The sequence below is a fragment of the Vipera ursinii genome (genome assembly GCF_947247035.1).
Source record: "Vipera ursinii genome assembly, chromosome: Z".
Taxonomy (NCBI): Eukaryota; Metazoa; Chordata; class Lepidosauria; order Squamata; family Viperidae; genus Vipera; species Vipera ursinii.
In genome coordinates, this window is record NC_139517.1 from 44163167 (window position 1) to 44180472 (window position 17306).

General features: G+C 38.2%; 2 protein-coding genes across 4 annotated transcripts in view; one reads left to right on the forward strand and one right to left on the reverse strand.

Moving 5' to 3' along the window:
• Positions 1-14594, forward strand: part of LOC310648466 (heparan-alpha-glucosaminide N-acetyltransferase-like) — a 48061-nt gene extending 33467 nt beyond the window's left edge. For both annotated transcript variants that reach the window (XM_083376308.1, XM_083376309.1), the window contains exons 11-18: positions 873-988; positions 3209-3330; positions 3833-3959; positions 8061-8147; positions 8562-8639; positions 11386-11456; positions 11540-11652; positions 14273-14594. In XM_083376308.1, coding sequence (XP_083232434.1) covers positions 873-988; positions 3209-3330; positions 3833-3959; positions 8061-8147; positions 8562-8639; positions 11386-11456; positions 11540-11652; positions 14273-14454 — 896 coding nt within the window. In that variant the 3' untranslated portion in view covers positions 14455-14594. The remainder of the gene's footprint in view (positions 1-872; positions 989-3208; positions 3331-3832; positions 3960-8060; positions 8148-8561; positions 8640-11385; positions 11457-11539; positions 11653-14272) is intronic.
• Positions 14595-14728: 134 nt separating this feature from the next.
• INTS10 (integrator complex subunit 10) overlaps positions 14729-17306 on the reverse strand; it is a gene marked incomplete at its 5' end in the record, with an annotated part of 44458 nt that continues 41880 nt past the window's right edge. For both annotated transcript variants that reach the window (XM_083376307.1, XM_083376306.1), the window contains one exon: positions 14729-15532. In XM_083376307.1, the coding sequence (XP_083232433.1) occupies positions 15376-15532 (157 nt within the window). In that variant the 3' untranslated portion in view covers positions 14729-15375. The remainder of the gene's footprint in view (positions 15533-17306) is intronic.

Below are 17306 nucleotides of genomic sequence, written 5' to 3' on the forward strand. Positions count from 1 at the left end.
TTAATCAGTTGAACAGCTTACTGCAGAAATAGTGGGTGCTCCAGCACTGGAGGTTTTTCAGAAGAGTTTGGACACCCATTTAAAATGGCATGTCTCCAGCATGAGCAGGGGGTTAGACTACAAGACCTCCAAAGTCCCTTCCAACTCTGTTACTCTGTTACTGTTACATTCACACACAAGGTAGCACTCTCTTTTCTAACATAGCAAAATAAAAAGTGGGATGTCTTTGTCTGGGCACAGTAGGAAAATAGGGGAGCTCTGGTGTTTAAAAGCTAATATGCTATAGCCTTTGTTATTTTGATATTTTCAAACATGAATGTAATTTTATCTAATTACATACTTATGTCATTGTGTAAACTGATAAACTAGGACAAAAAATATTAATTTTATGGTTAAAATTTTTGGTGTTATAATGCTGAAAAAAATCTTAACTGTACAAATTGCCCTACAACTTTATAATCCTATTCATAGAAAATAGACTAATTGGTAAGGTAACCAGTTGAAAAATTTCATAAACGTTGTATCCTTTTGTTAAGAAGTTTATGTTTTAGAGCAATATAGACAGAGTAGCTTGGACACCTAAATAAGATGGGCTAACAAGAAATTGATGACTACTGAGATTAATACTGGAATTATTAACCTCAATATCTCAATATTACTTTTCCCATTTCCAATCAAGAAAATTAAGTTTCCTTTTTTCCTACAGAATCTTTTTTAAAGTAATTGGGTTAATTTGCTTAGATTAAAATACAGTTATAACACTGTTAATTTGGAAACAAATATATATTGGTCAGCATCAGATCTACTTATGTATCCATTATTCTGTACACTTTTATGCTCACTTATATTACTTTTTTGGTTATTTTTTTTAGTGTCCTTGGATAATCTACGAATTCCAGGTGTGCTCCAAAGATTGGCTTGCACATATTTTGTTGTTGCGACACTAGAACTGCTCTTTGCCAAACCTGCACCTGAGAACAGTACTCTGGTCAGTGAATGGTTTAACAGAAATATACCAACATAAAGTGAAGAGAATATTTAGTTCGGTGTTCAACACAATTATTCCTCAACACTTGGTGAACAAACTGGCCCTATTAGGTTTTAATATCCTTCATATAACTGGATAGGGATGCGGTGGCTCAGTGGGTTAGGATGCTAAGCTTGTCGATCAGAAGGTCGGTAGTTTGGCGGGTTGAATCCCGAGTGCCGCATAACAGAGTGAGCACCTGTTACTCGTCCCAGCTTCTGCCAACCTAGCAGTTCGAAAGCACGTAAAAATGCAAGTAGAAAAATAGGGACCACTACAGTGGGAAGGTAACAGTGTTCCGTGCACCTCTGGCATCTAGTCATGCCGGCCACATGACCATGGAGACGTCCTCGGACAAGCGCGCTGCCTCTTCGGCTTTGAAACAGAGATGAGCACCGGCCCCTAGAGTTGGAAACAACTAGCACGCATTTACGGGGGAACCTTTACCTTTACCTATATAACTGGATACTTGATTTCTTTATTGATAGGCCCCAGGCTGTAAGAGTTGAAAGAAAAGTTTCCAATTCCATCTCTTTGAGTACAGGTTCCCCACAGGGCTGTGTCTTGAGTCCATTACCTTTCACTTTGATGACTCATGACTGCTGTGGCAAATAAAATAAAACTGAATGGTGAGTGAGAACACAGCTATGTAAATGAAGTGATTCTCGCTGAACATAGAGAAGGCACGGTAATGATGATGGCAGCAAGGAAGCAATAGGGTTTCAGAAATGATTTAGATAGAGGTATCTTTTTTCAGGATGCTTTAAAGAGTAATACATCAGAATAATTTTCAGAGCATGCCAGCCCTACAAAACAGGGCTTTTGTGCTGCTATGAGTGTCATCTGGTGGAGCTGTTCCTGAAAGTTTTAAAGCATTCTTCAGCTGGGTCCAAAAGGTGACTTCAGGTATCCCGTAGAAGTCTCCCATGAAAAAATTATTAAACTTTTCAAGAATAACTTTGCTAATTTCTGCTTCTTGTTCTTGTCATTCAATATTTGATATGTGGTTAGATTATAGAATGTTTACTACCTGACCACAGTTCTCTGATCTATTTCTTAGAACAGACAAGAGGTAGCACTTAGTTTTAAAGCCCAATACAGCTTGGAGCCCTTCTCTTCCACATCAATTGAACCATGTATTAAACATATATGTTTAAAGCCCTCCTTCAAATATCTAGATAGGATAGGTCAGGGGTAGGCAACCTTGGCCCTTTTATGACTCGTGGACTTCAACTCCCAGAATTCCTGAGCCAGCATGTCCACGAGTCATAAAAGAGCCAAAGTTGCCTACCCCTGGGATAGGTAAAGAACCAAAGAAAGGAGTGAGTAATGAGCTTTGGGATTAAGTAGGCCTTTCCTAATGCTTTACTGAGGTGCTTTACTGTTGCTAGCTCTTTTAAAGTTTAATATTGTTAACATTTGTTTGTTTTCTTTGTTAATGAATGTATTGCACTTTTATGGACTGCTCTGAAAAGTAGAAAATGGAAGAATAATGAAATTAAGTTAATAGATAACAAATCAGTTATCTGGCTGTAATACTTGATCAGGACTGAGAACTACTGAAATAGCCTAGGCCAGGGGTGTCAAACTCAATTTCATTGAGGGCCACATCAGCATTGTAGTTGCCCTCGGCGGGCCGGGTGGGTATGGCCAGGGTGGGCGTGGCCTACTGGGTGGGCGTGGCTGGAGTGCGTATGGCCTACTGGGTGGGCATGGCCAGCTCTACATCGTTGGCATCAAGGGTGCCTATGGGGGCCTGGGCAGGAGTGGGACAGATCTGAGGGTCTCTGGCAGAAGGAGGGTCTCTGGGCCAGGGCCAAGGCAGCGGGGGCCGTTCCCTCACTGTTTCCAGGATGGCTTCGCGGGCCACATGAAACCACTTCACGGGCCAGATCCAGCCCCCGGGCCTTGTGTTTGACATGTCTGGCCTAGGCACTAAATACAAATGTATGAGCTTCTATTAGTTCTCCTTTGCCATTCTGGAGAAAAAAGATTGGACCAGAACTATGTTAGTCAGTGGCTGAAGTTAACTACTGTTATGAAGATACTTAATAGAAGAAAAATTCTTGAAAGTATACAAATAGTATTGAGTGAATACCTCCAGCAAATCCAGCACTTGTAGGAGTTTCATGATGAAACCTGAATTATTCATATTTTACTTTTCTTTGTGTGTTTTAATAGGAGACTTCCTACCCTGCTCTTCAGGATATTCTTCCATATTGGCCCCAGTGGCTTTTTATGTTGGCCCTTGAAGGACTTTGGCTGGGCCTCACCTTCCTTCTGAGTGTACCTGGGTGTCCAAAGTCAGTTGAAGCTTAAATCCTTTTTCTTTTTTCAATGTTATCTTTTCCGGATACCTATGGGATTTAATATACTGTTCTGATTAATAACATTAATGTTAACAATATTCTCATGAGGAAGCCTCACTGAGATCAGTTGGAGCTAGCTATTCCAAGAGTGCTATTTATCCTTAGGCTGCCTTTTTTTTACAGTGATTTGCATATGAAACTCCTAAAGGGCTGTGAATATGGCTTAGATATGACACATAATCAGGCTAAGAATTTTGTCATGAGGTTCCTGTTTTGGGATTTTGATGGAGAGTGGGAATGGCAGTTAGATGAGATGATGGATTGTGGCCAGTTCTGGAAATTGTCAACATATTCTAGAAAACATTGTACATCTATCAGCTTACAAAGCTGCTTTCTCTTTATGTTAACACTACTAATAAGAGCTCCTGACCCTTTCAAATCAGCCTGCTCACATCCATGCTAACATATGACTCAGATTTTTTTCCCCCTCCTGTAGAGGCTACATAGGACCTGGAGGTATTGGCAGTTTTGGAAATTTTCCCAATTGTACCGGAGGAGCGGCAGCTTATATTGATCATTTGCTTCTAGGAGGAAACCATATCTATCAACACCCATCTTCTAACGTGAGTTAAACATTCCAAACATCTATCAACTATTTATAAAATGGTTCAACCTGCTGTTTATCACTGCTTATTAAGAATATTGGAAGGCAAAACTTTTATTTTAATTTTTGGAATTCTTCAAAGCTGCTGCCAGCTTCTTACTTTCTGTAGTTATTCCTTGAAATCAAGTTACTGTTCTGCTTTTGTTTAGATAATACTTTCATTAGATATAGAATGCTATTTTTAAAAGATAAAGAAAATACAGTTTATGTGATAGAACTTTCTCACAATTTCATTCAAAATAGGAAAACAACATTACTATTTTTTAATTTCTTAAAGTAATTTTATGATTGCATATTGCAGAAATAGTTCAGGTTCCCTGTGTCCAACACTTTAGAAAAGGGGCAGATAAGAAATACAATGGCTGAAGCAATCTCACCTATTTTTCAGTAAGTTCTAGTGCTAGCAATAAGTAGAAGCACATAGCTATTTTTTTCCTGTCTTCACTTCATCCTGTCCTACTGAACAATAATTTCAGTCAGTTACTGCTATTGTTAAAACACCTATACATTTGTAATAGCTCTAAATCAGGGGTGTCAAACTGCCGGCCTACAGGCCGGACATGTCATCCGGAAGCCACGCCCACCCCATTGCCGGCAATGGCAAAAGAGTCCCAATACGTCTCACAACGTCACGTGATGTCGCGAGTTTGACATGTCTGCTCTAAATTTACTTTAGGTCTCCTATTTTAAAATAAAAAAATAAATTTAAAATAAATTAAACAAATAAATTAATTTTCTCCATTCAGATGTCTAGCACTAAGTGACAGTAGGCATAGGTAACTCCCACGCAGTTCTTACTTTCTAACTGGAATGAAATAACCGTGCCTATGTGTCCCTGTCTTGTGACACAGAAGTTCAGGGTCAGAAGAAATATCTGAGCAGACAAAATTTCTAGATCTAAAGTTGTGCATAGGGTTACACAAGAGCATTCTGATGCTTCAATTGGTGCGAAGCATGGAGGTCCGGGCAGTCTTTGGGTCCCCTAGAGTGGCCTGTGTTAGGCTGCTGTTCTGTGAGCTGCATTTGACAGCTGGTTTGCTTTCGGGTGCAATTCAAGATAATGGTTATTACCTATAAAGGCGTGCATGGCATGAATCCAGGTTACTTGAGGAACCATCTCAACCATGCTGGGTAGAGGACACATGCTATGGATCCTGTTTGGTCAAGGAATTCTGGCTGGTGAGGTCCAGAAATAAGAGCCTTCTCTGCAATGGTGCCAGCCCTTTGGAACATCTTGTGCCCCCAGGGTAAGATCTGCCTTCACCCTTCTTCAGTAAGAGTCTGAAGTCCTGGCTGTGCCATTTGGTCTGAGACGCAACGGGGGAGTATCATGCTGGCAGTGGTAATGGACTATTAGTGGATCCTATCTCCCCTGCTGCGCATCCTGCTTCCATTTTGTTTTTAATACAAGTTTTATTAATTTGTTAATTTTACATCCAGGTATTTATGAAGCAATATGGTGGTTGGGTAGTTAAATGTAAACAATAGCAAATAACAAAATCATTTGTCAATAGCTCAAATTACATCAACAAAAATTCCCTCTCAGATTTCCTTAGTTATAATAACATAGTCAAATTAATCAAATTAGTACATTTCTAATTGTAACACAATCAGTTAGAACAATTTTCAATATATTTTCACTTATACATATCCATGTCCATGTCCTGTTTTTGAGTTTTACCTAATTGCAATAGAATATTCCAAAGTAGCCTATAATATATAAAAGAAAACTTAATTTTTGGGTAACCCCCATTTCCCCCATTTCATTATATAGTAATTATTCTGTCTAAAATACATATATTGTTCATTTTGGTGCATTTTTATTTTATACAAGTTTATTCTGTTTAACATCTTAATAGTATAAATCAATTCTAATAGCTAACTTTCCTTTCCCTTAAAAGTCTAAAAGCTAAGTATAAAATCAGTATGTATCTTTTAAAGAGTCCCATTAGCCCATTAAGAAAAAGTTTAAGCTCTATCATTGCAACAAATATATTCAATTTATCATCTTAATAGTTCATCAATTATTAAAATATCTTTTATTATATCATTGCAGATTCTATAATATAATTCAAAGTTATGTTCAGATAGCTAATCTATTTCATTATATAGTAATTATCGTGTCTGAAATACATACATATTTTATTTGTCATCAAAGTATGCTTTATTGTTTATGGCTAATTTTCATTCCCTTAAAAATCTAGATCCTAAATATAAAATTAGTTTATATCTTATAACAGTTTCCCTTGGCCCATTTAAGGAAAATTTAAGCTTTATTATTGCAAATCCTAATGTAGAACAGGAAAAAAAATCATTTTTTAAATCTAACTCTAGCTTTCTTCTTGTGCCAGGCAGGCTTCCCTATCATTGCCTTTAACTTCTCAAATGTGTCCCCCTTTCTTCCTACACACGTTGTTTGAATACAGGGAGACCATCCAGTTATCAATTTTTCAAAGAATGATCTCTTTATAGTCAGTAGATTTTCGTTCTAATAAATCCAATCTCCATGTTTGGCGTAGTACAGTTGTCATTAATTCAATCTGGTCTTCTTCTTTCAAATCCATCTGGTTTAGATAAGAGGTCATGTATTGTAATTATTGTTTGGTTGGTTAAAGTCTTAATGTACTGTATTTGAAGGCCTTTGGCATCCTCCATCTTAGTATTGCTTTCTTCAGTTTGTGTTGTATGTTGAATTGTACCTTTTATAGTTAAAATCAAAGTTTGGGTATCAAGGCTCTCAGTAGCTTGTACTTGTTGTACTTTAAAGTCGCCTATTTTGTTTTTGATTTCCTCATCCTCTGTTAGTTTTTGGGTTGTCAGTTCGTCAATTGAAGTCAGAGTCTCATTAGATGAGTTTATGCTGTCACATTTGTCTTTAAGTCTGGCTTTTATTTCTGCAGTCATTGCCAAAATTGTATCAAGTATGAGTTTATAGTCAAGTGGTGGGATGTATTCTTCCATTTCTTTAGTATTTTGCAGCTAGGCCTTTAGTGGAGGCTATTTTAATAAAAGTCAATAAATGTCCACCTCCACTATTCCTAAAGGTTGTTTTCAGTGCCAGGTGTTCCCAATTTTTATCTTTAAAGATAATGTCAAGGATAAATCTGTTACAGCCAGATCTCAAAGTAAAAAAAAGGTTTACTTGCTATACCAGGTTTCACCACAAGATGTCCTCAAGAACATGTACAGTCCTTTTCCAGACTAATATAATATAAGGCTTTTATCCAATTAATTCATTTTTTAGCAGTAAATAGGGTAGTAGGTCCCCGCAGAAATAAGCAATAAAAACTTTTTAGTGGCCCAAAAATTCCAAAAGTACAAATAGGTTTGCTTAGTTATTTAGCTTAGTCATTCGATTTCTTTTGAGGCTTTAAGGTTTTAATTCCTCAAGTAAGCAGTCGCCGATCTTTCAAGAAGGGGGGAAAACATTTCCAGGAAAGTCCCACAGGAAAGTAATTAGGGAAGTAAGAAAGGTAAGGTCTCACCCAAATCTTCCAGATTGCTTCGTTGTGCTTGATAGTGATTTTGGCTTTCGGCAGGGAACGGCTTAGTGATCGGCCATGTTAATGGCCGATCTCTTCTTCTTCGGGCCAGAGGAGCAACTCCGGATCAAACGGAGGGCTGCCGCCCTTCCGCAATTGCAGTGAGCGCCTCCTCATGGTGGTCGCCTCTCCAGTGCAACTTTTAACCCTTTTCAGGGTTCTCCAAGGTAGACCAGACGGCGGGGAGAGGCTTCTTCCTGCGTGTCTGACAGCCCCGTGCGCACAAACCGGAAGCCCTGCTTCCATTTTTAACCATAACTTTGTATTCTTACTGTTTTGTATACTTATATACCTCATTACTGTTATTAGATCTATCTTATCTATCTATATTTATGATTTTACTGCTTTTAATGTAAGCTGTCCAGAGGCATCTCACAGGGAGATGGATGGCAAACAAATTTTGTAAATAAAAAAGTGTTGTTTCAGTGCTAAATCAAAATGTATTTAGGTTAGCAACTAATGTTTCTACAAAATTAAAGGCTAAACAGAATTTCTAATGTACCCTTCTCAATCCCTAGGTATTGTATCTTACTACTGTCCCCTTTGACCCTGAAGGAATTTTAGGAACAATAAATTCTGTTCTTATGGCATTTTTGGGACTTCAGGTATTGTTTTCTCTTGCCCTTCATAAGCAGAAAATCTTCATCAAATGCTATAGATATTATAATTCCCTATATGAGTATGAGGGATGGGAGGTCCTTCCATAGGAATAATAATCCAAGTGTTGTTCAAATAGGCTTTTTGGAACAACACAAGGAAATACTTTAACATTTCAGACAAGACATAGAACTAAAGAATTAACTATTTAATAACTGCTCTTATTTAGACTACATTACAGAAAAAATGTAATATGGTTAAGAAAAACATACCCCAAAATCAGATTAGATGAAGATATTAGTAGAACTATTTAATGCTGCATTAGAGTGCAATGTTTACATCATGAACTAGATCTCAATTTCACTCTATTAGTCTGCTACAGCCATTCTAAGCCACATTTAATGTTGTTGTTTTTCTTTAAGGGAGGAAAAATTCTTTTGTTTTATAAAGATCAGCATAAGCAAATAATTCTTCAATTTTGTGTATGGAGTATAATAATGGTAAGTTACAAATATTGCCTTGTTAGGTCAAGTACTATATTTATTTCTCAATTCTTTTTAAATGTTATTTTCTGGTAAATTTGGCTCAAAAGAGATGAATACTTCCTCAGCTGCAGTAAACTGAATTTAGAGTTCTTTAGAGGATCACACTAATCACTGGGTCTTGATGGACTACATCCCAGAGTTCTGAAGGAACTGAAAGATGTGATTCTAGAACCATTGAAACATATCTTTCAAAGTTCTTGGATCACCAAGGAACTAACTGCCTGAAGACTGGAAAAGAACTGATATAGCCCCCATCTTTAAAAAGGGGGAAAAATAGATCCAGGAAAGTACAGACCAATCAGCCTGATATCATTTCTTGGGAAGATCTTAGAAAATATAATCAGGCAACAAATCTGCGATCACCTAGAAACAAACAAGATTATAACCAGAAGCCAAAAACAGAAGTGACCAAATAGATCAGCAAAATGCTGTGGACCTAGTATACGTAGATTTCAGTAAAGCATTTGATAAAGTAGACCAAAACCTACTTGTTTGCAAATTACAGATAGACAGCACCACCAGCAGGTGGATTTGTAACTAGCTGACAAAATTGTAACTGTCTTAAGTATAAACCAGGTGAAATTTGGCTTAATGCCAGTAACTTGTGAGAAAAATCTTGGCATCCTAGAAGACAATCCCTTAAATATGAGCCAACAGTGTACAGCAGCAGCCAAAAAAGCCAATGCAATACCTAAGCTGCATTAACAGAGGGATAGAATCAAGATGGTACTGTCCATACAGCTTTCATGGCAAACATACTAGAGTGGTTTGCCATTTCCTTCTCCAGAGCTTCTTGTTGCGGGTGAAGAAGGAGAGTGCAAAGGTTGGGTTGAAACTTAACATTAAGAAAACCAAGATCATGGCATCCGGCCCTCTCAATTCCTGGCAAATAGATGGGGAAGAAATGGAGGTAGTGACAGATTTTATTTTCCTGGGCTCCATGATCACTGCAGATGGGGACTGTAGCCAAGAAATTAAAAGACGCTTGCTCCTGGGGAGGAAAGCCATGGCAAATCTAGACAGCACACTAAAAAGTAGTGACATTACCCTATCAACAAAAGTGCATATAGTCAAGGCTGTGGTCTTCCCAGTTGCAATGTATGGCTGTGAAAGTTGGACCATAAGAAAGGCTTAGCGCCAAAGAATTGAGGCCTTTGAACTATGGTGCTGGAGAAGACTCCTGCGAGTCCCTTGGACTGCAAGGCGATCAAACCGGTCAGTCCTAGAGGAAATCAACCCTGACTGCTCTTTAGAAGGCCAGATCCTGAAGTTGAAATTCAAATACTTTGGCCACCTAATGAGCAGGAAGGACTCACTGGAGAAGAGCCTAATGCTGGGAAAGATTTGAGGGCAAGAGAAGAATGGGACGACAGAGAATGAGGTGGCTGGATGGAGTTACTGAAGCAGTAGGCATGAGCTTAAATGGACTCCAGAAGATGGTAGAGGACAGGAAGGCCTGGAGGAACGTTGTCCATGGGGTCGCAATGGGTCGGACATGATTTTGCAGCTAACAACAGACTCAAGATGATGTGAAGTTCTGGTACCGCTTTACAAAGCTTTAGTAAGACCACACTTGGAATACTGTTTTTAATTTGGTCACCACAATATAAAAAAGATGTTGTGACTCTGGAAAGTGTAGAGCAGAGGTCCCCAACCTATGGGCCATGGGCCACTACCAGGCTGTGGCCTATTGATCACCGGCTGCATGAGTGGCTGGCCAGTGCATGCATGCATGTGTGCATGCTCTGCCCTTGCACTGGCGCTAGGAGAGCCGCAAGCTGGCACTAGGAGAGCCGTGCACTGGTGCTAGCAGTCGCATTTACAGAGCCCTGTTTGCGCACACGCAGCCACATTTGCATTTGTGCACATGCACGCATAAAGGTGCCTATCCCTCCCTTACTCAGCGGGCCGCCAAGAAAGATTGGTGACCCCTGGTGTACATAACAGCAATAAAAATAATTAGGGGGCTGGAGGCTAAAATATACGAAGAATGGTTTCAGGAATTAAGTATGTCTATTCTAATGAAAAGGACTAGGGATGAAATGACAGCACTCTTCTAATATTTGAGGGGCTCTTACCAAAAGCCAAGACAAGAAACAATGATTGGAAACTAACCAGAGAAGCAGTCTAGAACTAAGAAGAAATTTCCTAACAGTGAGAGCAATCAACCCATGGAATAGCTTGCCTCCAGAAGTTGTGGGTGCTCCATCACTGGAGGTTTTCAAAAAGAGACTGGACAACCATTTGTCCGAAATGGTTTAGGGTTTCCTGCTGAAGCAGGGGGTTGGACTAGAAGACTATGAGGTCTCTTCTAACTCTATTATTCTATGTTGTAGAATTGGCAAAGCAACAGCAGAGCAAGTCAAGCGTGACATCAAATAGGAGTTTGTCAGGAGCTGAGCAGTAGGAAGACATAAGTTGTAGGAAGACATAAAGAATGAAAAAGAGCAATCAGTGAAACTGTAGGTTCTGAGGGATTGTATGCTGTGAGGAGTGGAAAAAAAATCTTAAAAGCTGTTGATTGGAAGAGGTATATACCGAAAGCTCCCAAATGCATACTACAAATGATTGAGTGATTCTATGAATATAAGGCAGTCTTCCAGAGAATGAACTAACAAAGCAAGTGAGCAGAAAAATCAAATAGAACATTCTGTAAATCCAGCATTTATTTTCATTTAAAATATCTGTGGGTTTTTTTTAGGGCATCATTTCTATGGCGTTGACAAAATGCTCAAAAGATGAAGGCTTGATTCCAGTTAACAAGAATTTATGGTGAGGAACATATGCAGTCATTTTATTCTATAAACTGATATTTGATAGAAAAATCTTGGATTACTTTTTTGATGTTCTTGCAGGTCAATTTCATACGTGACAACACTGAGCAGCTTTGCCTTTATACTTCTACTGTTGATATACTATCTTATAGATGTTCAGAAGGTATGGTCAGGTGCTCCATTTTTCTATCCAGGTGAGTATGCTTAAAAAAAATTGTATTATCTTTTTTCAGATTAAAGATCAAGATGGCTGTGAAGAACTAGGTAGATTTTCTTCATCTTTTGATTCATACTGGGCAGTTTCTATCTCTCCCACCCTTCCAGTTGCTCTCCGGGTGAGATTCAAGGTGCTGGTAATGACCTATAAAGCCCTAAATGGCTTGGGTCTGGACTATCTAAGGGAACACCTGCTGCCGGCATCATCTTCCCATCTTCCTGTGCGCCCCCACAGGGAGGGCCTTCTCAGGGTACCACCGGTTAATGAATGCCGGCGGGTTATTCCCAGGGGAAGGGCGTTCTCTGTGGGTGCGCCTGCCCTATGGAACCAACTACCCACAGAACTTAGGACTGCCCCTAACCTTCGCTCATTTCGTGGGGACCTGAAAACTTGGCTCTTCGATCTGTTTGGTCCAGACTGTGGGGTTGTTAATTTAACTGGGTTTTAGATTTACTCTTAGGGCTTGAATTTAATTTAATTGTTTTATTTGTTTTTAATTTTTTGTATTCATGGTTTTAATTGCCCTGTAAACCGCCCTGAGTCCTACGGGAATAGGGCGGTATACAAATCCAATAAAATAAAATAAATAAAAATAAATAAATATAGTAGTTTTACACTGGTTTATATCCTTCCAGCTGCTTCATCAGATGCATTGTTCAATTCAGGTGGCACAGTAAATTTTTGCTAACAAGTGGCTGGATTTCCTGGAATCATGACATATGCCATCATCAACCAATGGTTGAATTAATGGTTCCCTAAAATATGGGTGAAATAGCTGTTGAAATGATAAGGGTGGGGATACATAATCCCTCCCTCTTCAATCATTTATCTACCCAAAATCACCATCCCTTGCCTATTTTCCTGTCATTGGGAAAAATAGAGGGATTAAATATTCCTTGTTATGCAGGAATTGAACAAAGATGAGATGAGAGTTAACAGAATAATGGAATAACAAAGTTGGAAGAGAGAGAGCACTCAAACTCCACATATTCTTGAGATGAATTGCATACCTTTTCATTTCTTGCTTGACTATTCTGTAGCAATATTTTGGAACAAAAATCTAATTAATCTTGGATGAAATTATAAAAGAAACTTGAGTAGCTTTGGGGGCAACTGAAAATACTGGTGGCAGGACCTGTGGGATTGATATTGATATTTAGAAATCATATTGTAAAAAAAACACCTTTTGTTCCTTGTAGTTTATAGGATTTTTTTACTTCCTTGATCCTCTTAATGATTATTGTAATTTGATATATGGATCATTATTTGTGCTTTATAGAAATTTTCAAGTTATTTAGAAGCCATGGAAGAGGACTGAATATGAAGCTGGTGACTCCAGGGTAGGGTAGGTGGGATAGGGTGGCAGTGATCATTTGAGAATCTCTTGGCATTCAGAAGCTGTGCTCCACAAGTTTCTGGTTGTGAGACCATTTCTGAAACTGGCTCATGGGATCAGTTAGGACTGTTGCTATTGTACCAACATCACTGCTGCATGACAATCTCCCTACCTGAGCTGCTGGAGGCCATTTTGGTGCTGGCAGTGGAGTTCCCCAGACTTAAGGTTCTGAGAGACTTTAACCTGCCTTTCCTAGATTCGGCATCTGAAGTGGCCCAGGAGTTCATGGCCATCATGGTAGCCATAGGCCTAATGCAGATTATCTAAGGCCTAACTCGAGACAATAGTTGTACAAATGATCTTCTTGTCAGAGCAACACGATCTTGTGGAGGATATAGCATTATCCCCTTTTATGGTCAGATTGCACCCTGGTATCCTTGAGATTCTCTTATGCCACCACACACAGCATGCAGGGGGCCCAGCCCCATTTGAGTGGTCTACTTCCGACATGATGGACCCAAATGTGTTCCAGAGAGAATTGAGGAACATTCCAGGGATTTTGCTGCATGACCCAGTCAACATCTTTGAATCAAAGGACGGCCAGGGTTCTGGATAGGATTGTGACTATGTGGCCTCAACCTGTCACTCCCGATTCTCCCCAAGGTTCATGGAGGAGCTGCGGACTCTGAAAAGGATTAAGAGATGCCTAGAGTACACTAGGACCCCCTAGGGTGCTCCATGTTACACTACTGTTCTGAGCTGCACTGGCTGCCAGTTTGCTGCTGAGTAAAATTCAAGGTGTTGTTTATTACCTTTAAAGCCCTGCATGGCATGGGTTCAGGTTACTTAAGGAACCATCTCTCTGTACCAGCAAAGGGGGCGTGCTGTGGGCCCATCAGAGAAGGAATTTCAGGTCTTCTGTAGCTGTGGCTCCTACCCTTTGGGACATCTTATCCCCTGAGGTGAGATTGGCTCCCAACCTTCCAAAAGGGCCTGGTTCTGTCCGGTGGCTTGGGGAATATCACACTGAAGGTGGTTGAAGAGAAAATGCCCCCTCCTCCTCTCCATCTTTTAACTGTAACTTTACTTTGGATTGTAACTCTATTTTTATTATTTATTGTTTTTATGATGTTATTGCTTTTAATGTTATAAGCTGCCCTGAGCGGCTTCAAAGCAAGATGGATGTCAAACATATTTAACAAACAAACATACACTGTAATGCGTTACTACTTTTCTGATGGTATTTTTTATTTCTTTGTAGGTATGAACTCCATTCTTGTTTATGTTGGACATGAAATATTTGAAAACTATTTTCCTTTTAAATGGAAGCTGCATGATACACAATCACATAGTGAACATTTGACTCAGGATCTAATTGCTACATCTTTATGGGTTATCATATCATATATACTCTACCGGAAAAGGATATTCTGGAAGATATAATTCAACTCAACACTGATCAAGAAGTATGGGCTATGTATTCACCCCTATCATATTAATGTCATATTCCCCCCCCAAGGGTCATGTATTTGGTTTACATTCCAGATTATTTTGAACTGAAATCTGCTTATTTGGGGTTTGTTGGGGTGCCATTTAGTAAAACAAGGCTTTTGTTCAAGGTTTATTTTCTACATTATTCAATTTCTAAATAAACATACTGAATGATTTCCAATAATGGCATTTTCAAAATATTTTTTGGTACACAACTGTTCAGAAATTTGTCTCATAAAAATCACAGAGATCACACAGTGGTACATGTGGAACTATATAGGCTCAGGAAGATTCTGTTCATTTGATTGTGCCACAACTCCTTGTGAAAACCACTCAGGATTGTAGAATGGAATGAACAACAGTACTCTTCAGGCTCCATGGCTTCAGTCCAGCTAGGCTATTTATTTGTAAAACTAAGATACCCTTAGCAATAGCCACGTCTGGCTTACAAATAACTTGTACCAACTTCCAACTTGCCTGTTTGATGATGTCAGGCAGAATACTCGACCACAATGATCTCAGGCAAAACAACATCATGAATATCTGTATCTGTTTTGTGTGACTCATGAATTATTGCAATATGACTGTAATGGAATTATGGATTTATATTATTTACCCACAATTTTTAAATCCACTCTTGGGTATGAACTAGATTTTTTTAAATAAAATCATGATTTTAATTAATTTTGAAAACTATTTTATTTAGAATACCAAAGTCAAAGTTTTACCAAAAAGTCATGAAGTTTGGCTGTACTTTTCCAGCAACTTTGCTTCAGCAGCTAAGGATAACTGGCTAGCCCCAATGGAATGTTAACAATTTTCTCCTTATTTGCTTCTTCTCAGCTCCAATGAAGGAGCTCAAATGAAGTCTACTCAGCTCAATGTCTGAAGAAGCAAAATCTTCTCATTCATACAAAATCTATGCAATACCATCATCAAGTTTTCTCCACAGCGTGATACTTGGCGCTCCATTGCCAGGCGGAAATCCTCCTTCACACCTTTGGTGATTCCTCTGGTGATTGTATGATGTCTGGAATTATAATAACACAAAAAAAATAAAGGCCATGGAGCTACATTTTGTAAAATGAAAACTGCATAGTATTTGTTGTAGAACACTCCAGTTAACATTTTAAAATATTTATGAAATGAGAATGTTCTGTGATAAGTATCATACACGTATCATAAGGTTTTATGTCAAATCTGAGATATGGAAACATATAATCTTAAATCCTGAAATGTCTAGATCTCGATGCAGTGAATTAAAGTATGCATGCCACTGTATTCAGGTTTAAATTTGGCCACAAGAATATTTTTATGACTGCAAGTTAAAAAAGTAATAGAACTAATACTATATTTCATTTTTAGCATAAATTGTTTGCCAAAGTAGAGTAAAAGCAGATCAATATATATGCAGAATGTAACTGTAAAGTTCTGGAGATAGCATCACTAATTATCCCTGCCCAAACACTCTGCATAACTCTCTCCATAAAAAATTAATAATTTATAGCCTAATGAGGAAAGAGGAATCAACAGTACCATTTACTATTAAATTACAGGTAGTCCTCAACTTATGACCATAACTGGGACCAAAATTTAGTCACTGAGTGATGCAGTTATTAAGCAAGTAATTCCAGGACCATTTTTAACATAGTAGTTAAGCGAATCTGGCCTCCTTCATTGATTTTGCTTGTTGAAAGCCAATTGGAAGGTCACAATTCGTGATCACATGACTGTAGAACACTAGAACTGTTGTAAATGAGCTGGTTGCAATGCACCCAAATTGCAATCATATGACTATGTGGTTAGTACAACTGTAACTTTGAGAACAACTCATAACTTACTTTTTTCAGCATCATCAGAACTCTGAATTGTCATTAAATGATTGGTTGTAAGTCAAGGATTACCAATACAATTCTAAATTTCCCCTAAAACCACTACTGTAGCGCCAAGAGCTACAGAAATGATTCATGAGATTATGTCATTATGGGCATTCTAAATTTCATTTTAGTTTCTCCAGACTTTTCATTTTTTCCTATTGTAATGAACCTGTGCTCACCTACGGATTCTCAAGCAATTTGAAAGGGTAAGATTTAACTATGTTTCAACATACACACACCCAATTGTCTTAATGGGTTGGGACAATATCAGTGCATAAAGGAATTATTAAGAGACCAGAAACTGCTGCATATTCACCATGGATTGCTATTCGGTGTTACACAACCTCTAACTTTTGGTGGAGAATTAAAAAAAATGGGGAAAAAAGAGGGAGTCAATGGTAAGAATGACTTGCAGGTTTTTAGTCTTCTGACATTTGGTTTACAACAATTATGACTATTTTACCTAAAAAAAAACCACTATACAATATCATGAATTAGCTGAGGCTAATTGTTAAAAGTAAAAATGCATAATTTCAATTCTATGAAAAATTTTACATTTAAGTTCTTAAACCACATATTCAATATGCTGTATTTGTTTGATTTTAAACAAGACTTCATATTATTAATATGCTGTCTTTTCATTGCCTCTATCTTGGCCATATAATATTTTAACAGATTTTCTGTTAAAGAAACAAATTGCTGAAACCGCAAACCAGAAATCAGACTATATATATTTCTAGGATTACTAACAAAACTCTGCATAGGTCAATTTTCTTCCGCTAATAGTCAAATTTGCTTCTCGAGAGGCAAAGAAAATAGGAGCAAGCAATGCAGTGAAAGGAAAGAATATGAAAAATTATATGGAAATTCTTGCCAGTATTAACAAATAGGGTCATTTTTAGCTACATTATAAAAGAATGGACTAGC